Source organism: Xenopus laevis, chromosome 1L (assembly GCF_017654675.1).
Source record: "Xenopus laevis strain J_2021 chromosome 1L, Xenopus_laevis_v10.1, whole genome shotgun sequence".
NCBI classification, from domain to species: Eukaryota; Metazoa; Chordata; class Amphibia; order Anura; family Pipidae; genus Xenopus; species Xenopus laevis.
This window is the reverse complement of record NC_054371.1, coordinates 31,855,914-31,875,082: the sequence shown is the minus strand read 5'-3', so window position 1 is coordinate 31,875,082 and position 19,169 is coordinate 31,855,914. Positions and strand designations below refer to the sequence as shown.

Below are 19,169 nucleotides of genomic sequence, written 5' to 3'. Positions count from 1 at the left end.
GCGCCGACGTCGACGCGCTGACGTCATCGCGCCGGCGCCGCTACCCACGTGGCGGCCATGGGCGCCGCCATTTTGGGAGCGACACCGGCAAGGAGGGACGGGCGGCGATCGTGACAATAAGTAGGTGAAGAGGCGCCATGACTCCAGTATAAAAGCTAAAACAATCAGGACAGTATAGGGTATATGGATTATACTGTTTTGTCCGTTTATCCCATGGACTGATTGGGTGGAGACCTACCTGGTCATCTTGAAGCTTGACATGAATGGGAAAATGCACTCATTCAAGGCCAGTCAAGGCCAAATCACGCTGATCTGATTGGCCATTGAGAAGATATATATGTAAACCAGCCATATATGAAAAGTGTTCACCAAACAAGCAGACCTTTAAATGAAGGGCACCGTGTGATGGGCGCCATCAGGTTGACCTGATCATTTGGCCCTCAGGATTGGATTGAACCTTTATTTCTGCAAATGCAGGCCGTCGGGAGGATCACATCAACGAGTCAAACAAACAGCTTTTATTGGCCCATGTGTGGTCAGCTTTGGGGGGTAGACTACCCAAAGTACTGTATTTTTAATGTTTGCAAAGATTGATCCCACTAAGAGCCATTGCAGCAGGGCATTGTCCAAAAAATTTATCAGATTTTTAAAAAACAAATAAATGGAAAGGAGGAATGAAACAAAAATAATCAAGGCAAACAAAATACAAATTCTAGTGTCCCTTTAAAAATTAAACTCTTTGAGTTGTTTAAAATTGTATCCTTATCAGTGAATCAAAATGCTATAATAAATCTCATAATGTAAAAGACATCATGTTTAGTAAGTAGAAACATGCTGTTCTGCATTGCAGATCCCAAAACCAATTAAAACCATAAGTAATCAGAGCATCTACAGTAAATCTGTCTGAATATATACAGAATTTTTAACAGTCAGTATCAGCCATGATCAGACAACTTTCACTCCGAAAAAAATGGAAGCTTGTGGAGTTATTTCTTTTTTATCCGGCAAATTATCTGGAACCACAAACATCTCCACTCATCAAATATGCATTATGTTTGGATAGAGAAGAGCACTGAGAAAGATACTGGGGATTCTGCTGTGGGTCTTTGATAATCTTATGCTCATTATTAGACAGAGATTAACTACAGGATTCTAGTTTGGCACAGGCTACGTGGAGAAACTGGTAAACACTTCTATTCATTTTTAAATCTGGCATATAAGAAAGAAAAATATAATAAAAGTAAAAAAATATATTATACCATGGCAATGCCAAAGCTTATTTGCAACAATTACTTCCTTATGGTTTTACAGGTATGGGATCTGTTATCCAAAATTCTCTGGACCTGGGGTTTTCTGGATAAGGGATCTTTCCATAATTCTGTAATTTGGATTTTCATACCTATAGGGGCAGATTTCTTAAGGTTTTTGATTGATTCTTTGGATTTTTGAGCTGGATTTTTGGTCAAAACTCAAAAAATCGAGTTGGGAATGATAGGATTCTATCAGTAATCATGGGGCCCAATACTATTAAGTTAGCAAGGGCCCCAATTATTAGCCCACCAATCACCTGGGCCCCACACAGTCATGCCCTGGTGTTGTAAGATGTTGCAGGATGCAGGACTTCCAAAAGGAAGCTGGCAATAGGAGGCTGGAAGACAGGGTTGCCATTGGGGGACAGGAGAATTCAAGTTAGAGGACCTCTGGCAGTAAGAAGATGGTGGGATTAATAAATTGCATTATGGGTGTCACTTGCAGTGGGAACAGGCAGGATTTGAGCAGATTGTGGACATGTTTGAGCAGAAGGAGAAGTGGCCAATTGAGCTGTATGAGCATTTATTGTTAAATTGGGGAGGTGCTCTGCTTAGATGGCAGGTCCCTCCAACAAGGGGGCAATGGGAGGCCTTGCTATAATAGATTGGGCCACCTTGGAGGGAAAGGGCTGCTAGCTAATCCCGCTAGTGAAATCCAGTAGGCTGATAGTTAATCTTTTCCTGGTCTTAAAGGGCAAGTTAAAGCCAAAATAAAAATTCTAAGCAATACATATACAAATATTTTTTTTAAAAAAAAAAGTGAAAATTTGTAATGAATGTATATTGCAACGTTGCTTGGAATTAAGTTTTCTGTTATTAGGCAAAAATATATTTTTCGGTTGATATTCCCTTTGACTTGAATTTTACTTTCATGTGGGGCACAGATATAAGATATGCTCCAAATGATTCAAAATAATATAATTATGAAATGAAATGTTCCTGCAAATAATCAATTGTTTTCATGCTGTCAATTAGTGCACGGGCTGACCTTTCTAGGATGAAGAATTTTTAGTATAGTGAGTGAATGAATCTTAAAACATTTTTAACTTCACATTTATCAATTATTAGTCGAATTCTCGGTTCCACCGATTTTTGTTTTACATTGATTTGTTATCCAAAGGGACCATGGGGGATTGGAGATCACATTGTCTCATTCCAAAGGGCCATGCTCTATCCCAGTGCCATCTACCAGTGTTCCCTAGTGAAAGAGTTGAGGTTTATGTAATAAAAGGTACAATGGTTACTATAGTTCTAATCACCTATAGCAACCGATAAGCAGGTGGCATTTACTAACCCTCATATGTAATAAAAGGCACCATGTTTACCCAGGAGCAGTAACCCATAGCAACCAGTAAGATGTTTACTTTGAAACCAGTGAAACCGGTAAATAATACCTGCTGATTGGTTGCTATAAGTTACTGCTCCTGGGCAAACTTAGGGGCATGTTTACTAACATAAATATCTGGAGAAATTTCTGGAGATGTTTCCCATGCCAACCAATCAGCAATTAGATTTAAAGAGCTATCTATAAGTTAGAAAACAAAGCAAAGATCTGATTGGTTGCTATGGGGAACATCTCCAGATGGTTGCTATAGGTTACTGGACAAACGTGACTTTTATTACATATGGGGAAAAGCTAGGATGGGAGTAAATTAGTGTTGATTTCAACTACTGTATATACAGAGACTGTTTCTTCTCTCATTATTACATTTTCACTCACAGGTGGGATCAGTCTTGCTGCTTTCAAAATTAAAGGTCTGTCCCACCCGTGCTGCCTCGGCAGAGACAAGCAAGTGCTTGATCACACTATATTCAAATATAAGATGAAGATAAGCTGTTTCCTATAGTACAGGGTATTTTATGTAGTATGTCAGTGCATAAATTAAAACAATAATAATAAGAGCTGTTTCAGCTATTGCTATAATTTAGGGTAATACGTTGCTGCTGATACTTGCCAAATACTAGGAATTATTCAACTGAATTGAACATTTCCACACTTTTTGTAAAGGATGTATACATTAATGTCAGTATAGTGTATTGCAGCTATCACAGGCTTTAATGTGCATTCCGTTTGGAACAGAGTGCACCCCCGCTGGCATTGCCTTCCATTAATAACACGGAGAAGGCTAAAGCTGATTGATACCGCATGCACTCTTGGAATAAAAAGAGGATTACTTGGGCTGTAGACACCCCCCAGCAATTAATGTGTTAGACTTGAACAGTGTAGTTAGTGGACCAGGAGAAAAAGAGCAGAGCTCAGGCCAAGGTTAGAAACAAAATTGTGTTAGAGCAAGTGTTTTACAATTAATAACAGAGTGTGGCGGCTGCAGGTGCAGATCCTGTTGCTAAGGGCTAATCCCAGAGCAGCCCACTCTGGGGCAGGAGGGAGCACCTGAGCAGGAGGCCACTCTCCTGCAGATGGAAACAAGCTGCTATGCAACACAGCCTGAGAAAAACAAACATTTCCAGGCAAAGTGTATAACTTAAAGACCAAAGTCCATCATATATATATATATATATATATATATATATATATATATATATATATATATATATATATATATATATATATATATATATATATATATATCAATATATATATATATATATATATATATATTGTAGATTTTAGTATCACTATAACCTGGATATTATGCTTGTCCAAGAAATCATCCAGGTGCCTCTTAAGGGTGTTAACAGAATCAGCCATCACAGCATCACCCGGCAGTGCATTCCACACAGAGGCGGGCCATGCCGGCCGGGCGACCTAGGCAACCCAGCCGGCCAGCTCGCCCCCTTCTTCCCATGTGGATCGGTGGCGCGGCGACACTCGCCGACTCTTCTCCTGTGGCTGCGTGCGTATGGGCTGTAACATTGTATGCACAGTGACGTCACACGCGTGTGTGCGCATTGACGTTGCGCGCGTGATGGAAAGGGGATTGGGCAAGCTGGCTATAAGGTGCATCCGGTCTAGAGAAAATTTTCATCTAGTCTAAATGGATCGCCTCTGATTCGATGATCCATTTTACAGATAAAAAAAATCTCCCACTAGCAGTCTATAATGCCCTCTAATGTACTTATACAGAGTAATCATGTCCCCTCACAAGTGTCTTTTCTCCAGAGAAAACAACTCCAACCTTGACAGTCTACCTTCATAGTTTAAATCTTCCATCCCTCTAACCAGTTTAGTTGCAGGATCTAAAGGTATAGAGATGGATTTCATTATTGTGTCTATTCCAAATGCTCCTTAGGTGCATCTCCCTGGAGAGCAGCCCAAACTAAACAGGACCCTCTAGAAAAGTGATCCCCAACCAGTAGCTTGTGAGCAACATGTTGCTCTCTAACCCCTTGGATGTTGCTCCCCATGGCCTCAAAGGAGATGCTTATATTTGAATTCCAGGCTTGGAGGCAAGTTTTGGTTGTATTAAAACCAGATGTACTGCTAAATAGAGTCTCCTGAAGGCTGCCAGTCCACACAGGGTTTACCGAAAATAGCCAATCACAGCTAGGGATGTAGCGAACTGTTCTGCTGCGAACTAGTTTGCGCGAACTTCGACCGTTCGCCGAATGTTCGCGAACGTTTGGGAACGTTCGCATTTTGAGTTCGCGTTCGATTCGAATACAAGTCGTTCGACCATTCGAATTCCTTCGACCGCTAAAAATCGAACGATTTCCATTCGTTCGAACGATTGTAAGCATTCGATCGAATGGCTTTGATCGAATGGCTTTGATCGTTCGATTCGAATGAAAATCCTTCGATCGAATGATTGAAATTCTTCGATCGTTCGAATCGAACGATTTTAGCGGGTGTTCGAAGTTCGCGAACTGTCCGCGAACGTTCGCATTTTTTGCCGGCGTTCGCGAACACCAAATCGGCAGTTCGCTACATCCCTAATCACAGCCCTTATTTGGCATCCCCAGCATAATTTTTTTTTTCAATTTTATGTGTTGCTCCCCAACTCTTTTTTCATTTGAATATGGCTCATGGGTAAAAAAAGATTAGAATATCCTTAACCCACATACTTCCAGCCACTTAGATCCTACATCAAATCGATGAAAGTGTCACTCGGCACAAGAGCGCCATGCAGTCTAAGCGTCCCACCTAATGACTGACAGCTATAATTTCCTAAAATATATTTGTTTAAAATATCAAGGGCATTTGTCATTTGGAACCCAATCTAAACTAATCATTTCCTCAGCTCTTCTATAACAGCGAGGCTTGAAGTATTCTATTTATAGTGAGTTTACATTCACTATAGATAATATGATACCCGGACTAAGGTGACCTCATACAAGATATTCCTTTTCATTTATATCCTCATAAATTGTTTATCTCATTCTCTTTTTCTCTGTATGAGTCAGTTTCTAAGCAGTATATCGCGTTTTAAGGTTGGCTTCCTTGCACCCTAAGTATTTCTTATAGATCTTGACAATGAAGATTTTCATTCATCCAGGTCATGGTATATCTAGTATAGGTAACAACTGGACTTGCTAGTCAATGAAGAAGTTTCACTACTCATCCGAGCAGTTTCTTCAGTTCAACTGACTGGAGTGGGAAGTTCTCATCATATAAACTCTTGCAGTAATCCAATCACAATGGCACATTGTAACTCTTCAAAGAGGTGACATCTGAAGAAATTCACAGAGGTGTAGATTCTGTGTAGTTACTGTGATAGGATTATCCAATGTGTCTTGCAACTCCTAGAAACAGGTGTTACTTGTGAGAGTTGCATGAATGGATGTGTGAAGTGTTCTGAAACCGCCGGGGTTATAGATCTTGCAAAGTAATACAAGAGACAAAAGGGGACACCTGGGTGGGCTGAGACTGAGATAGGACTTTGCTTATCAGGGGCTGTTTCAGGGCATTTGTTGTGAGCTTTTCTATGACATAAAAAGTTTAGGCATTCACCTCAAAAGTGTTTTTTTAATGTTGGGGTTCCCATCTTTCCTGAATTGCCTGGGACCCCTTTTTTCTTCCTAATGTTAAATGTATTCACTGTAAAACTGAAGTGATAATACAATGATTAGATCAGGGATGTGACTCTATATACATTATAGACGTCCAACCTTGGTCCAACCTCGGTGCCTCAAGTCACAACTACAACTCCAAGCTTCCCCAATAGATGTAGAGCTGTGGGAATGATGAAGTTGCAACTCAAAAGCTTCTGGAGGCACCACAGGGTGAACATCCCTGATCTACAGAGATGTCAGTGCAGTTTAAATTTGGAGTGTGCATTTTTGTTAACAAGGACACGCACTTAGTAGAAAGAAAGACTTCAAGAAAAAAAAGAATCTAATTCAGTCCAGAGTTTTAGAACCGTTTTTGGCTGTCATTATTGGCATGGGCTGTCACTTTAAAACTCCCACCCAATGGATGTGAGTGAGATGTGAGAGGTAGTCTCATGCTATCCATTTCAGACTGTCACACTGGTACACTGGTTCCAGGATTCAGATGGAGATTTGGCCAAATCAGAGTCACTGTTCAGCCCAACTTATTGGGGCACCCTATGTGCCATAGCCCATAATCTAATTGTAGAGTAATTCAGAAATCCAAACCAAAATGTAACGGGGCCTTTTATGAGCTCCAGTAACAAGAGTGTTCACATGAATATCGGTATTGGATTGTAGCAGGATAGAAACTTAAATGAGGGTCTCCAAAAGTAATGTTGTTACTCACCACATTAAGGAAGATGTCCAGATGCAGGTGCCTTAAGCCCTCAGCATGGGGAGTGGATAAAGTGAAACATATTATGGAGCAGGCACTCAATGAAGGCAATCTTCCACCAAGTTGTTGAAGCCAAGTTATAAGATTTATTGTGTCCGCAGCCTTACGCATTTTGTGTTACAAAAGCTTAATCATAGGCTAACTATACACAGGTATTTAAACATATATGCACCAATCCAAATCGAAACACCTCATCAATTACCCAATGAATTGGTTAATTTAGTAATTGATGTGCTGTTTTGATTGGTGTTTGTAACACGAAACACGTAAGGCTGCGGACACAATGAATCTTTTTCCTTTGCTTCAACAACTTGGTGGAAGATTGCCACCTTCATTGCTCCACAATATATTTCGGTAGCAGGAGAGAAGACAGGATTGGGGGACAATTTAGCCGTAGCGGAGAAAAAAGGCATTAGTGCCAGGTGAAATCTTCTGAGAGAAAAAGATCATGGAGTGACCTATTTTATGAGGCTGAGAATTGTTTCATCATTAGGGAATAGCTCTTATCACCAAGGGAAACTTGCCTGAAATTGAATTCAGTAGGACAGCATCGATTTTTAACTCCAGCCTGCGGAATATTATTCTCAGATCCTGCTGAGCCTGGAACAGAACAGTGTGAACGGAGTATGATGTGAAACGGAGGAGAATGCGGCACAGATGGGGTTAATATGGGGAATGAGTTGTAGTATTTAGTCCCGCTGGTAGCAGACAGTCTCATTCATTTTCAATTTAGTGTTTTTTTTATTTTATTATTAATTAGTGCACCTTTTAGGTATTTGACTTTTATACTTTTAAATGCAATTAATCAGGACATTTCTTATTCCTCTTTCAGTCAGTGAGTAGTGATGGGTGGATTTATTTGCCAGGTGCGAATTTGCGGTGAACGCAGCAAAAATTTTCCGCCGTCAAAAAAAAAATGGAACGCTGCGTCAAAAACGAGACTCCGGCACCGGTTCGCAAATTTTCCGCAGTTTCGCAAATTTCGCGGGAAATTTGTGAATTTTTCGGTGAAGTGATACGCCCCAAATTCGCCAATCACTATCAGTAAGGCAAAAAGAATAGTAGAGCAAAGTGGATTCCACAAATAAACAGCAAAACATGAGGTTTAGGGGGTTATTTATCAAATGTTGAGTTTGGGAGGTTTTTTATACCTCGAATCAACTCACAACTGGAATGTTTTTTAATTTATGAAATGTAAAACACTTGAATCAGTGAATTTGGGATGAAAAACTCAAATACTCGTATCGCTCGGGTTTTCGAGTGAAACCCACCGAAAAAAACTTGAACATCATGAAGGCTACAAACATCTCCAAATGGTTCAAGGAACCTCTGCTATTGACTTCTACGTGACTTCAGCAGGTTTTAGCTGGATTCAAGCTATTTCCAGAAAAATTCGAGTTTTTTTTTAACCTGAAAATTAGAGTTTTGACTAAAAAATACCCTAGAAAACTGAAAATTTTCAGATAAAAATCAACTCAACCTTTGATAAACAACCCCCTTATTGTACAGCAAGAAAGGTCAATCTGTTGTGACTGTAGATACAGTAGCCCCACCTTTAAAGGGGAACTCCGGCTTCCAAACCAAAATTTGATAAAGAGGCCCACATAACACAGAAACCCCTAATATACCCATCACAGTTACCTGTTTCTTCAAAAAGTATGAATAAACGCCATTTTCTATGCTGAAATCCAGCTGTTTAACAGTTCTTCTCTTTCTGCATCATTTGAAATCCTGGCAGGGAAGGAGGGACTAAACACTGATGTTACAAATTGTAACAACTTCTCCACAGCTTACAGACAGCATGCAGGAACTACATAACCCACAATGCATTGCACTGGGATGTTCCTTTCCTTATTGAAATCATGTGTGCAGGGAATTATGGGGTTTGGAGGATGCAGGCCGAGGACAGATGGCTGTTGATACAAAGTAACAGTAGTCAGGCAGCTCAGCAAAGTAGTCAGACAGATCAGCAGGAGAGCAGGGGGCTAGGCTTAGGAACTGTCAGAAACCATTAAAAATCATGAAACGTCTGCATATTTTTAATTGATGTATATTGCAAAGTTTGTTTACTTTTAAAAAAGTTTGTTATGTTTTTGTGGAGTTCCCCTTTAAAGTGATTTATAAGACACACTCGCAGTTGCAGTGATGTCACGGTCGTGGCCTGAACTGATGCACATTTTACTTGTCACATTCTGATTATACTGATCATATTGTGAATATATTTAGGTAAAAAAGAGGCATGGTTGTAACTATTAGTGTAAGGGACGGGTAAGGTTCACATCACTTGGTTTTTTTGGGTATTTATTAAAGTAAAAGGAGGAGGGGTGGGCCGAGAGAAATGTATTTTGTACGTCTGGAAAGAATGTTGAAGTAGAACAAAGTAATTTGTTTAGAGTTTAAAGGCGCAGTACACGAAAGTTAAATAAGAAAAACTTTTATTTAAAATGGTAGCACAGTGTTACTCACAACACCACTTGCTCCACTCGTCCTACCAACAGGTTAACAGGTACTCAATACCGGGCAACACCACATTGGACTTGCGAACCCAGCCCTGGCTTTTCAGTTGCACCACCTACTGGTCAAGTAGTCCCTCGTACGACCTACGACCCTCCACTTTGCCCCAGCTAGGACTTTGTCTTGTGCCACCTCCCTCCTTCAGTCAGACTGACACCACGTCACTGCCCCCTCTGACCTTTCCGGGTAGGAATTTCTGTCACCTTGGCCTGGGTTGTTCACACTGCCCCTATTCTCACACTTCTCCCTAACTGTGGTTGAACCACAGCTACTAAGCCACTCTCTCCTCGTTGGGGTGCCAGCTACCCATGCTAACTGGCCTGTCTGGCTAAGGCGCCTAGTGCCTGTATTTAAAAGACCTGACTACCTATGCCTGCAGGAACCGAAGACCACACCCTGAGGGGAACCCCTCCTTTTATATCCTCCACCACCTGTCTCTCTATTTCCATCTAGTGGTAAAGGGGAATACTACACCTAAACTCTATTGCCCTGCTGCCCTCTAGTGGTAGTTTTACCAAATTACTACTAACACATTAATTCACCAACATTTCAAATTCAATTCAACATTTCCACACACACAGCAATCACCACACCAACATTTGAATCAATGTTTAACATACATCACGTTTCACCCTTACAAATAGCAAATGGTCTTCTTGTGTATTTTATTTCAAATGAATTAGTTTTATGCCTGCAACTTGGGGGGGGGGCATACTGTAATGTATATAGAGACAATAAAGATTGATTGAAGTGCACCTAATGACCATTGAAGCGGCAGTATCTCCAGGTTTCTCATAACGGCCTGTGTCAATAGACATGGAATACTTACACCTACAGAATCACAAGCAGACGTCATTTTGGCACCAACGACTTTAGGGTAAGAAACCCCAAGTCTGAAAAATGTGTATTTGAGTCCGATTCATGGTGGAGCTCAAGCAGAATCACATACGCTGAGTCACATCTCCCCCTTGTGGCCACAATTAACACTGCATTGTGGGTAAAGGTGACTTGCGCCAGAAACTGCAATTTGCACTTGAACTCCTAAATTGAGCCCTTGGGTGTTTTTTGTGCAAGTGTTTTTCTGCATTCAGAGGAAATACATATCCTGCCATGTGGTGCCCTGTTTGTGTAGTAAGAGGAATGGGATCCTCTAGTCACTGGGCACACAATGCAGGTTTCAGCCAGACGATCCTCAAGTGCCCAAAATCCACCCTGGAGAGGCATTGCAGTTTTCTCTGCAGGTGTTTTATGTATAGTATAGCAGAAAGAATCCCAAGGCACACAGGGTCAATGCAAGCAAGCTGCCTTGTGTGTTTATTGCGAAGTGCAACGTTTCGGGGGCACACCCCTTTCCCAAGCATGTTAGTATGCCGTTATACTTAGTGGAACCAAAGTAGCAGCCACCTGCAGGACACTTAAAGGAGAAGGAAAGGCTAACATTATGTACGCTTTATCAGAAAGGTCTATATAAATACGCCAGTAAACCCTCAAAGTAATGCTGCTCTGAGTCCTCTGTCAAAAGAAACACCATATTTCTTTCCTTCTATTGTGTACACGTGGGCTTCTGTATCAGACTTCCTGTTTTCAGCATAAACCTCCAGGGCTAGGGCTTGAGCATGCTCAGTTTTCTCCTCTCCCTGCTGTAATCTGAGCCCAGAGCTATGAGTGAGCAGGGAGAGACTCCGGCAGGAAGTGATGTCACACCAAGCCAATGTGGCAGTTGCTATCCTAAACAAACAGAGAACACTTCAAGAGCTGTTTACTCAAGTATGGTAAAGCATTCTGCAGAATAAATATAGTGTTATAGCTTTGCACTGTTGTGGCTAATCTATTGGCAATAAACAGCTTGAGTAGTTTTCCTTCTCCTTTAACTCGTACTGAATGTTATATAAATATATATTCCAGTATCTGCACTTAAGGACAAGCATGTCAGTTCTAAGCATAAGCATGACTTACGTATGACTCAATAACGCAAATTAACTCTTTTAACCCCAATGAGACACAAAACAACATTTTATGGGTGGAAAAAAGGCCGCAGCTTATTTATTAACACTCACCAAGCTTTGTAAAACCATCCACCAACATACCCATAATGTTAATCTTAATGTAACAAATGCATAACAAATGAATAAGCTGTGACATATAAAATAATAGCCGCTTAAGGCTGCATAACATTTAACCGCTTAAGGCTGCATAACATTTAACCGCTTAAGGCTGCATAACATTTAACAGTATCTTATAATGCATTCACATTACTCTTCATAATGAACCCATTCTCCAACCTAAGCAAGCCTCCGTCCTGTTTTCTCACTTACTGTGCCTCCTTGCCCCTAAGCCTAGCCCCAGGCCAATCTCACCTTAAGACTCCAGCCCCCCTTACTTGGCTACCCATTAGGGCAGCCCCACACCGCCAAAGCCGCAAGATGGCACCTCTACCTTCCGTCAGGGCGGGCGGGCGGGAAACACTGCTTCCCTTGCTTCTGCCAAAGGTAAGAATGCTCTCCCGCACTTTTCAGCTCCCTTTAAAGGCTCAGCCCTGCCTACAATCCCCAGAATGCCCCATTAAGACCTCCCCTTAATTTCCTATTTGTCCCCTAAGTCATGCCTTACTCCGCTCCACCTGTTCCAGGGTCCCTCCATAGGCCTCTATACAGACTCCATACTCCCAGCATCCTGATCCCACTTCCATCTCTGTCCCTCTGGGGTACCCAGACAGTTTACGGCACTTCGGCATTGGCGTGGGATATTACATGAAACCTTTTTTTTAAAAAATTGCCAATTATGTTAAAAATAATGCTATTCATCATGGTAAAACAGTTGACGGAGAGTCTAGCCTGAAGGTGAACGTACTGATTTTTTTGTTTTGTATAACTATAACTTGGACCTTATTGTGCATAAAATGGGCCAGATCATGTTGGACGGCAGAGGGGAGCACAAAGGCCAAATATTCTGGTAAACTTGTTTGCTAAATATTGTTAGAGACAACTGTTGCATTATCATTATTCTTTTTTTTTTTTTCTTGATCCATTGATCCTATGGGATTTTTCTCATGACACTTTCTGCATGCTCTTTAGTGATCATTATTAAAGACTTGCGTCCCGGTTTCGGATTAGAAATCTATTGCTAGGTGCAGGGCCGGATTTACTTAGTGGGCACCCCTAGGCCCACTACTGTTCGTCGCCCCTGTCTCCTCCAGGGGGACAGGAGCAACGGGGATTGGTGCAGGGGAAATATAAAAAATTATCGTATCTCAGTGTTTTTGAACCAATGTGAGTGTGGTGAGGCAGCATGCCGCCCCTCTAAAATCCTGCCGCCCTAGGCCCAGGTCTAGGTGGCCTTTCCACAAATCCGCGCCTGGCTAGGTGCCCTGACTGTCATTCAGATCTCCTGATGTGGCGGGTGCCAGGAGGAGTGGCATTTCTGTATTTATGGGGAGGGGCAAGTATTCAAGGTGCAGAACAGAAAACAAAGTGCAAAAAACATGTCTGTGACTCACTCTGCAATTAATAATTGGCCCCTTATACATCTACGTTTACCCTTTTGGTAACTGTTTTATATTTCGGGGTAGTTCACCCCTTGCCACGATCTTAGGAAGTGTGATATACACGCAGAGGCTCCTCCCATTCCTGTGCATCCATGTTGCTTTTCCTGCTGTAGCTACAGGGAACATTTATCTCATCCTCCTCAGAGATCTCCCTCATGGAATCACAGATAATAGGAGCTCAATTAGTCACAGAACTGCTCCGGCTTCTTATCAATAAATACAACTAGAAGTGAAATCACAGGCTCCTTGTTGTCAGCCACTTCTATCAAACCCTCCCAAAATTCTCTTATATTGATCATTTTAACCCTTTACATACCAAACCCCATCACCCTGAACTCCAATTCATGTTGATCATGTAACCCTTTACATACCAAACTCCATTGCCTTTAACTCCAATTCTTGTTGATCATTTAACCCTTTACATACCAACCCCCATCGCCCTGAACTCCAATTCGTATTGATCATGTAACCCTTTACATACCAAACCACATTGCCTTGAACTCCAATTCATGTTGATTATTTAACCCTTTGCATACCAAACCCCATCGCCCTGAATTTCATTTCATGTTGATCATTATAACCCTTTACATACTAAACCCCATCACCCTGAACTCCAATTCCTGTTGCTCATGTAACCCTTTACATACCAAACTCCATTGCCTGGAATTCCAATTTGTATTGATCATGTAACCCTTTACATACCAAACTCCATCGCCTGGAATTCCAATTTGTATTGATCATGTAACCCTTTACATACCAAACTCCATCACCTGGAATTCCAAATTGTATTGATCATGTCACCCTTTACATACAAACCCCATTGCCCTGAACGTCAATTATGTTGCTTATGTAACCCTTTACATACCAAACTCCATCATCCTAAACTCCAGATTGTGTTGCTCATGTAACCCTTTACATACCAAACCTCATCACACTGAACTCCAATTTGTGTTGATTATGTAACTCTTAACATACCAAATGCCATCGACCTGAACTCCTATTTGTGTTGATCATGTAACCCCTTACATACCAAACCCCATTGCCCTGAACTTCAATTATGTTGATCATGTAACCCTTTACACACAAAAATCCATCACCCTCAACTCCAGTTTTATTGATCGCTGTAACCCTTTACATACAAAACCCCATCACCCTGAACTTTAATCAATAGAGTTTTACCTTCACTGCTTGGGGCTGCACTGTAGTGCCATGTAATATGGGGATGCAATGTAAATCCCCTTCAATTAAATAGGCTAAACTAAGCACTATATGACATAATAAGGCAGATTAGACATCAAAATGGTTACCAGTGTTCATTAATAAAGGAAGGGGTGATCTAAAACTTGCTCTAAGTTGCTGGAGGTGCAGTTGTATCAGTATAGCCCAAGTGCACATTAGCTCCCAGTGATGATGTCAAGGTAGAAGGGCTGGTGGTTGAGCCAGAGCATGTGAGAAGGATCCAGTGCTAACACAACACTGGGAAGCATGAACTGTGCAGCTTTTCCACTTCTTGTGCTTCAGTCGCAGTGGTCCTTTCCACTGTCAAGGGGAGACTGCCTTCTCTATTTTTTCACGACTGCAGCCTTCTGATATGCTCTCTCACCCTGGCAATCCCATCTAATCACCTGGAAAGTTCAAACAGGAATGATTTGCCAGCCTCAAGCATGATCACAGTGGAGTGGGAGTCGGAGGGACTGCAGACAGTGGGGATCGTTATGATTATCTGTGCGTCTCTCAAGCTGCTGCATCTGTTGGGCTTGATCGACTTCTCCGAAGGTAAAGTTCTTTTCTCCCACTCCGGCTGCTTTTAATCACCCCTCAGTTATATTCCCTTCCCCAATTGATTTGCAAAATGAATATTTACTGGATTATTTTACTTTTTATGGAGACGTTTATAGTGAAATCAGTAGTGCGTCTGTCTGTAGTTAAAATGCATTTGGATACACTCCAGAGGGATTTATTCTCTATACTGCATTAATAATAATAATAATAATAATAATAATAATAACAGCAGCTCTTTCAGTGTCAGGGGAAACCAAGGCTTATTGATGGCAAATTCCTATTAGTTACAAAGTTGAAATACTTTACCCTATACACAGTGTTCTTTTTATTTAGAATGTGCATTAAGTGTGGATTTCCCCCTGGATTACAGTGTAACATTTTATTAAAGGACCAGTAACCCCAACAATATATTAAAATATTGAATATAATGAACCAATCCCCCGCATTGTGCAATTGCTTCAGAAACACGACTATGGTAAATATATCATTAAGCTGCTGGGTAGCCATGGGGGCAATCATTAAAGTGGAAAAAGGGCTATAGGTCACGTATTGATATAGATAACAGATTAGCTGAACAGAATACAGTGGTTATAGTTCTTCAGTTACATTGCAAGATAAACAAGGATGAAATGTGGAGCTAAATGGACTGAATTTAGACATTTAAAGGACTAGTAACATCTCAAAAGTACATTTTATGTATATAAAATATTATATTAATATAATACACAAAAGCCATGAATATCTATATCCTTATAAACGGTGACTAGGGATGTCATTTTGTCAAACGACTCACTAAAACTTGTGTATTATAATAAATAAAGTACCCCTTGTTGTAAAATATGAGGATATTAGAAGTTACCCTGGAGTTCCATGACCTGTATAAACTCCTCGGTGATGTTACTAGTCCTTTAAATATCTAAATTCTAATATCTAAAACACTTGCTGACTAATTGATGGTTGTGGTTGTGTTTTGCCCCCACTAGTGTAACTATAGCTGAAGCAGACCCTGTGGTTGCAGCAGGGAAGGCCCTGGGGGACAGAGGGCCCTGACCATGGGATTTACTTCCTCCAATGGTGTCCACTCTCTCAAAATTTTCACAAGTCTCCCTATCTTCCCACCCACCACCTCGGTGTCTAGACACTTATGAACGGTCCCTGCTCATAAATAATGAGCATTCAGTGACATCATGGTGTATTGTGAGCACACAGTGATGTCATGGGATGCCACACCCCCTGACAGCTCCTTTCCTCTGTAGTTGTAAAGAAGCAACCCCTCCCTAGCTGTTCTCCTACCTGCGAGTGTGGAGTAGGGGATGCAAATGGGCGGAGGAGTAGGTGAGTGGGGACCAGGCCCCTCCGAAGATTTATTTGCAGAGGGGGCGGCGCTGACTAGTTATGCCACTGTACAGGTGCTGGCTGGTAAAGGGAGATATTGGTTTAATTGCATACAAAGGGTTAACCCAATGCAGCAGCAGTATGAAGGCACGGATTACTTCCTCACACAATAGTCCTAAATTCAGTCTCCATCTGTACTCCCTCTGTGAGTCCACGGTTCCTCCCACACTCCAAAACCATACCTACCGATAATATCTGTCTGCTACAGAGCAGCCTAGTGCGTGGGGAATTAGATTGCAAGCTTCATCGGAGCAGAGACTGCTGCAGTAAAGTTGATTCTCGCTGTGCAAATCACAGAATGATTCAGCTTGATGCCCTTGTATTGGGATGAAGCCGCACAAAAAGTTTCAACTTTTCTAAAACGCCCAGACATTTGCAGTATATACAGTGGCAGCAGAAAGCGTTATTGATTTGGTACAGAATTTATAATGCTAGGGTTCAATTACTGCCAGTTCTTCTTTCATTTTGCTCTTCTGTCTTGAATAAATGGAGGTAAATGCAGGGGCGATCCTGGCCCCTCCGCCGCCTGAGCGCTCCCATGCGCTTAGCTTTTTGCGCCTGAGGGGGTTAACGAGGGCGGTAGAGAGGGCCAGTACGCTACTGCACTTTCTGCGCTAGAAGAGCCAAATTTCCGTTTTGAAAACCAAAAATTCGGCTCTTAAAGTACCAGGAGCGGCATTTTTGCCGCCCCTGGTACCCAGTGGGGCGACTGTCTCAACTCTCCTCATTGGCGAAGCACCCGTGGTTAAATGCTATGTTTGAACCGTCTTTTTATCAGTGATATTTGTGCCCCAAGTTGCCCGGCTGATACAGCTTCATAGCAACGGATGGATGGTTTAGCAGTCAGTGCAAACTTCGAGGCTAGTGGAATAGAAGGGTTGCAATTCACTCCTGACTAAAGGATCATGAGCCTGGGTGCAGATTTCTCCAGAGACTTTGGATATTTGTCCTTCTTGGTCCCTCAAATACTCGTCCTCACAACCCCAAGGTTGTGGGCAGTCCCAGGGTTTGGGACATATCTGACTCCTGTCCACACTGTTGTTTCATTAAGTTCACTGTTTTGTGGGAACACTTTTCCTAATTGTGGAATCGGGGATATTGAGCTCCATAAAGAGATCTCCTTCCTCTTCTGGGAGGCAAGTAAACTCTATTATACAGAGTAGGAAAAATGTGTAGTAAGGCTGGGGCTAATTATTCCAATTCCTCCTGCACTACAGAGTCAATCGGGGGAGTAAGTATAAAAACACAATCAGTCTATGTAGTGTCATAGGAATTATACATTAAAAAAAAAAAAAAGAATTAAGGGCTTATTTACTGCTAGAATAGGTGTACATGCGTTAATGCTCAGGTGCATACAAATTGCACCTCTCCGACTTCTATAAGTACATAAGAGCATTAAATTCAGAGCTCCCTTGTGACTTGGGTCCCCCCTAGTGATCCCCAGCTTCCATGTTCTAGAAAACATTGTCCCTCCTGTATAAAGTGCTGCTGAAGCCTATGGAAGGATAAAACATTTTATAGAATTTGTGATGCAAGATAAGTCAGATAAAGCCTGTGATACTTACCTGTGAGGAGTTATCTCTATCACACAGAGAAGGATTTGGCTTGGCTATTTCTAAATCAACATGGTAACTCCTGAGCCCTTGTAACGTTCACCCTACTTATAGATATTAAAGGGTTGTTCCCTGAGCCAATTTGTAATTGGTCTTCAATTTTGTATTGGTTTTTAAATAATTTAGCTCTTTGCTCAGATGCAAGCAGCTATCTAGTTGCTAGGGTCCACATTACCATAGCAACCGGATAGTGGTTTGAATGTGAAACTGGAATATGAATGGGAGAGGACCTGGATAGAAATATTAGAACCAAAAAAATAACAATAAAATTGCAGTCTCACAGAGCAACAGTTTATGGGATACTGAGGTCAGTGACCCCCATTTGACAGCTGGGAAGAGGCAGGAAAAAAATGCAGACCAACTGAAAGGTTGGCCATCCTATAACATACCATAAGTTATTCTGAAGGTGAACCACTACTGTAACTGCACAAATGAACTGCCAAAACCCCTAGTGGCAAATTCACTAAGATTCAAAGTTGTGCCAGGCGCAACTTCGCCGCACTTCGCCAGGCGTAGTTTCGCCAGCGCTCCGCAAATTCACTAAAATCCGAAGTTGCGCTCAGGGGTAGCGTAAGGTTGCGAAGTTGCGCTAGCGTTGATTCGCTATGTAAAGCGAAGTTACGCTAGCGAAGGCTAATTTGCATACGGCGCCAAATTCAAATTTCAATGGAGGAATACGTATCAGCACTACAAATGACTAGAAAACCTTCAAAACATCAAAAAAAAAATTTATTTTGCCCTACACATGTGCCCACTGTCTGGGTAAGTTGCCATGAGTCAGGAAATGTAGGGGGGAAGGAGGGGAGCCCCAAAAAATTTTTTGATCTTTTTCAGCCTATCACCCATAATGTAGAAAACACGCCAGCGTTTTTTGGGACTTTTTTTGAAACAATCCCTATCTACTCTATTGCGCTTCGCCTGGTCTGAGGTGGCGAAGGAAGTCTAGCGTAAAAGGTAGCGTTCAGTACACTGCGCAAGTTAGTGAATTTGTGTAGTTACGTTGCTAGCGAAAATTCGCCAGGCGTAAGGGTGCGGAAGTAACACTAGCGAAACTACGCCAGCGTTCGTTAGTGAATTTGCGCAGTAACGAAAATGCCAAACGCTAGCGAATTAAGTCTAGAGTTCGGCGCTTCGGCGCTTAGTGAATTTGCCCCCTAATATCTTGCAAAGGGTTACTTACACTTACTGGGTGTATATGGGCAAGTAAATGCTACTAACTTACCCATGTATGGTAAGTGATCTCCCCAGGTAGATCGGGTGGTGGTGCAGGAGTGCATTTGTATCAA

General features: G+C 41.7%; 1 protein-coding gene across 2 annotated transcripts in view; it reads left to right on the top strand.

Moving 5' to 3' along the window:
- Positions 1 to 19,169, top strand: part of kcnip4.L (Kv channel interacting protein 4 L homeolog) — a 196,709-nt gene that overhangs the window by 56,204 nt on the left and 121,336 nt on the right. Inside the window, 1 exon segment of one of the 2 annotated variants that reach the window (NM_001096062.1) lies at positions 14,754 to 14,869. The exons of the other annotated variant lie outside the window; for it this stretch is intronic. Within the exon segment in view, the coding sequence (NP_001089531.1) occupies positions 14,758 to 14,869 (112 nt within the window). The 5' untranslated portion in view covers positions 14,754 to 14,757. 2 annotated transcript variants of the gene reach the window in all.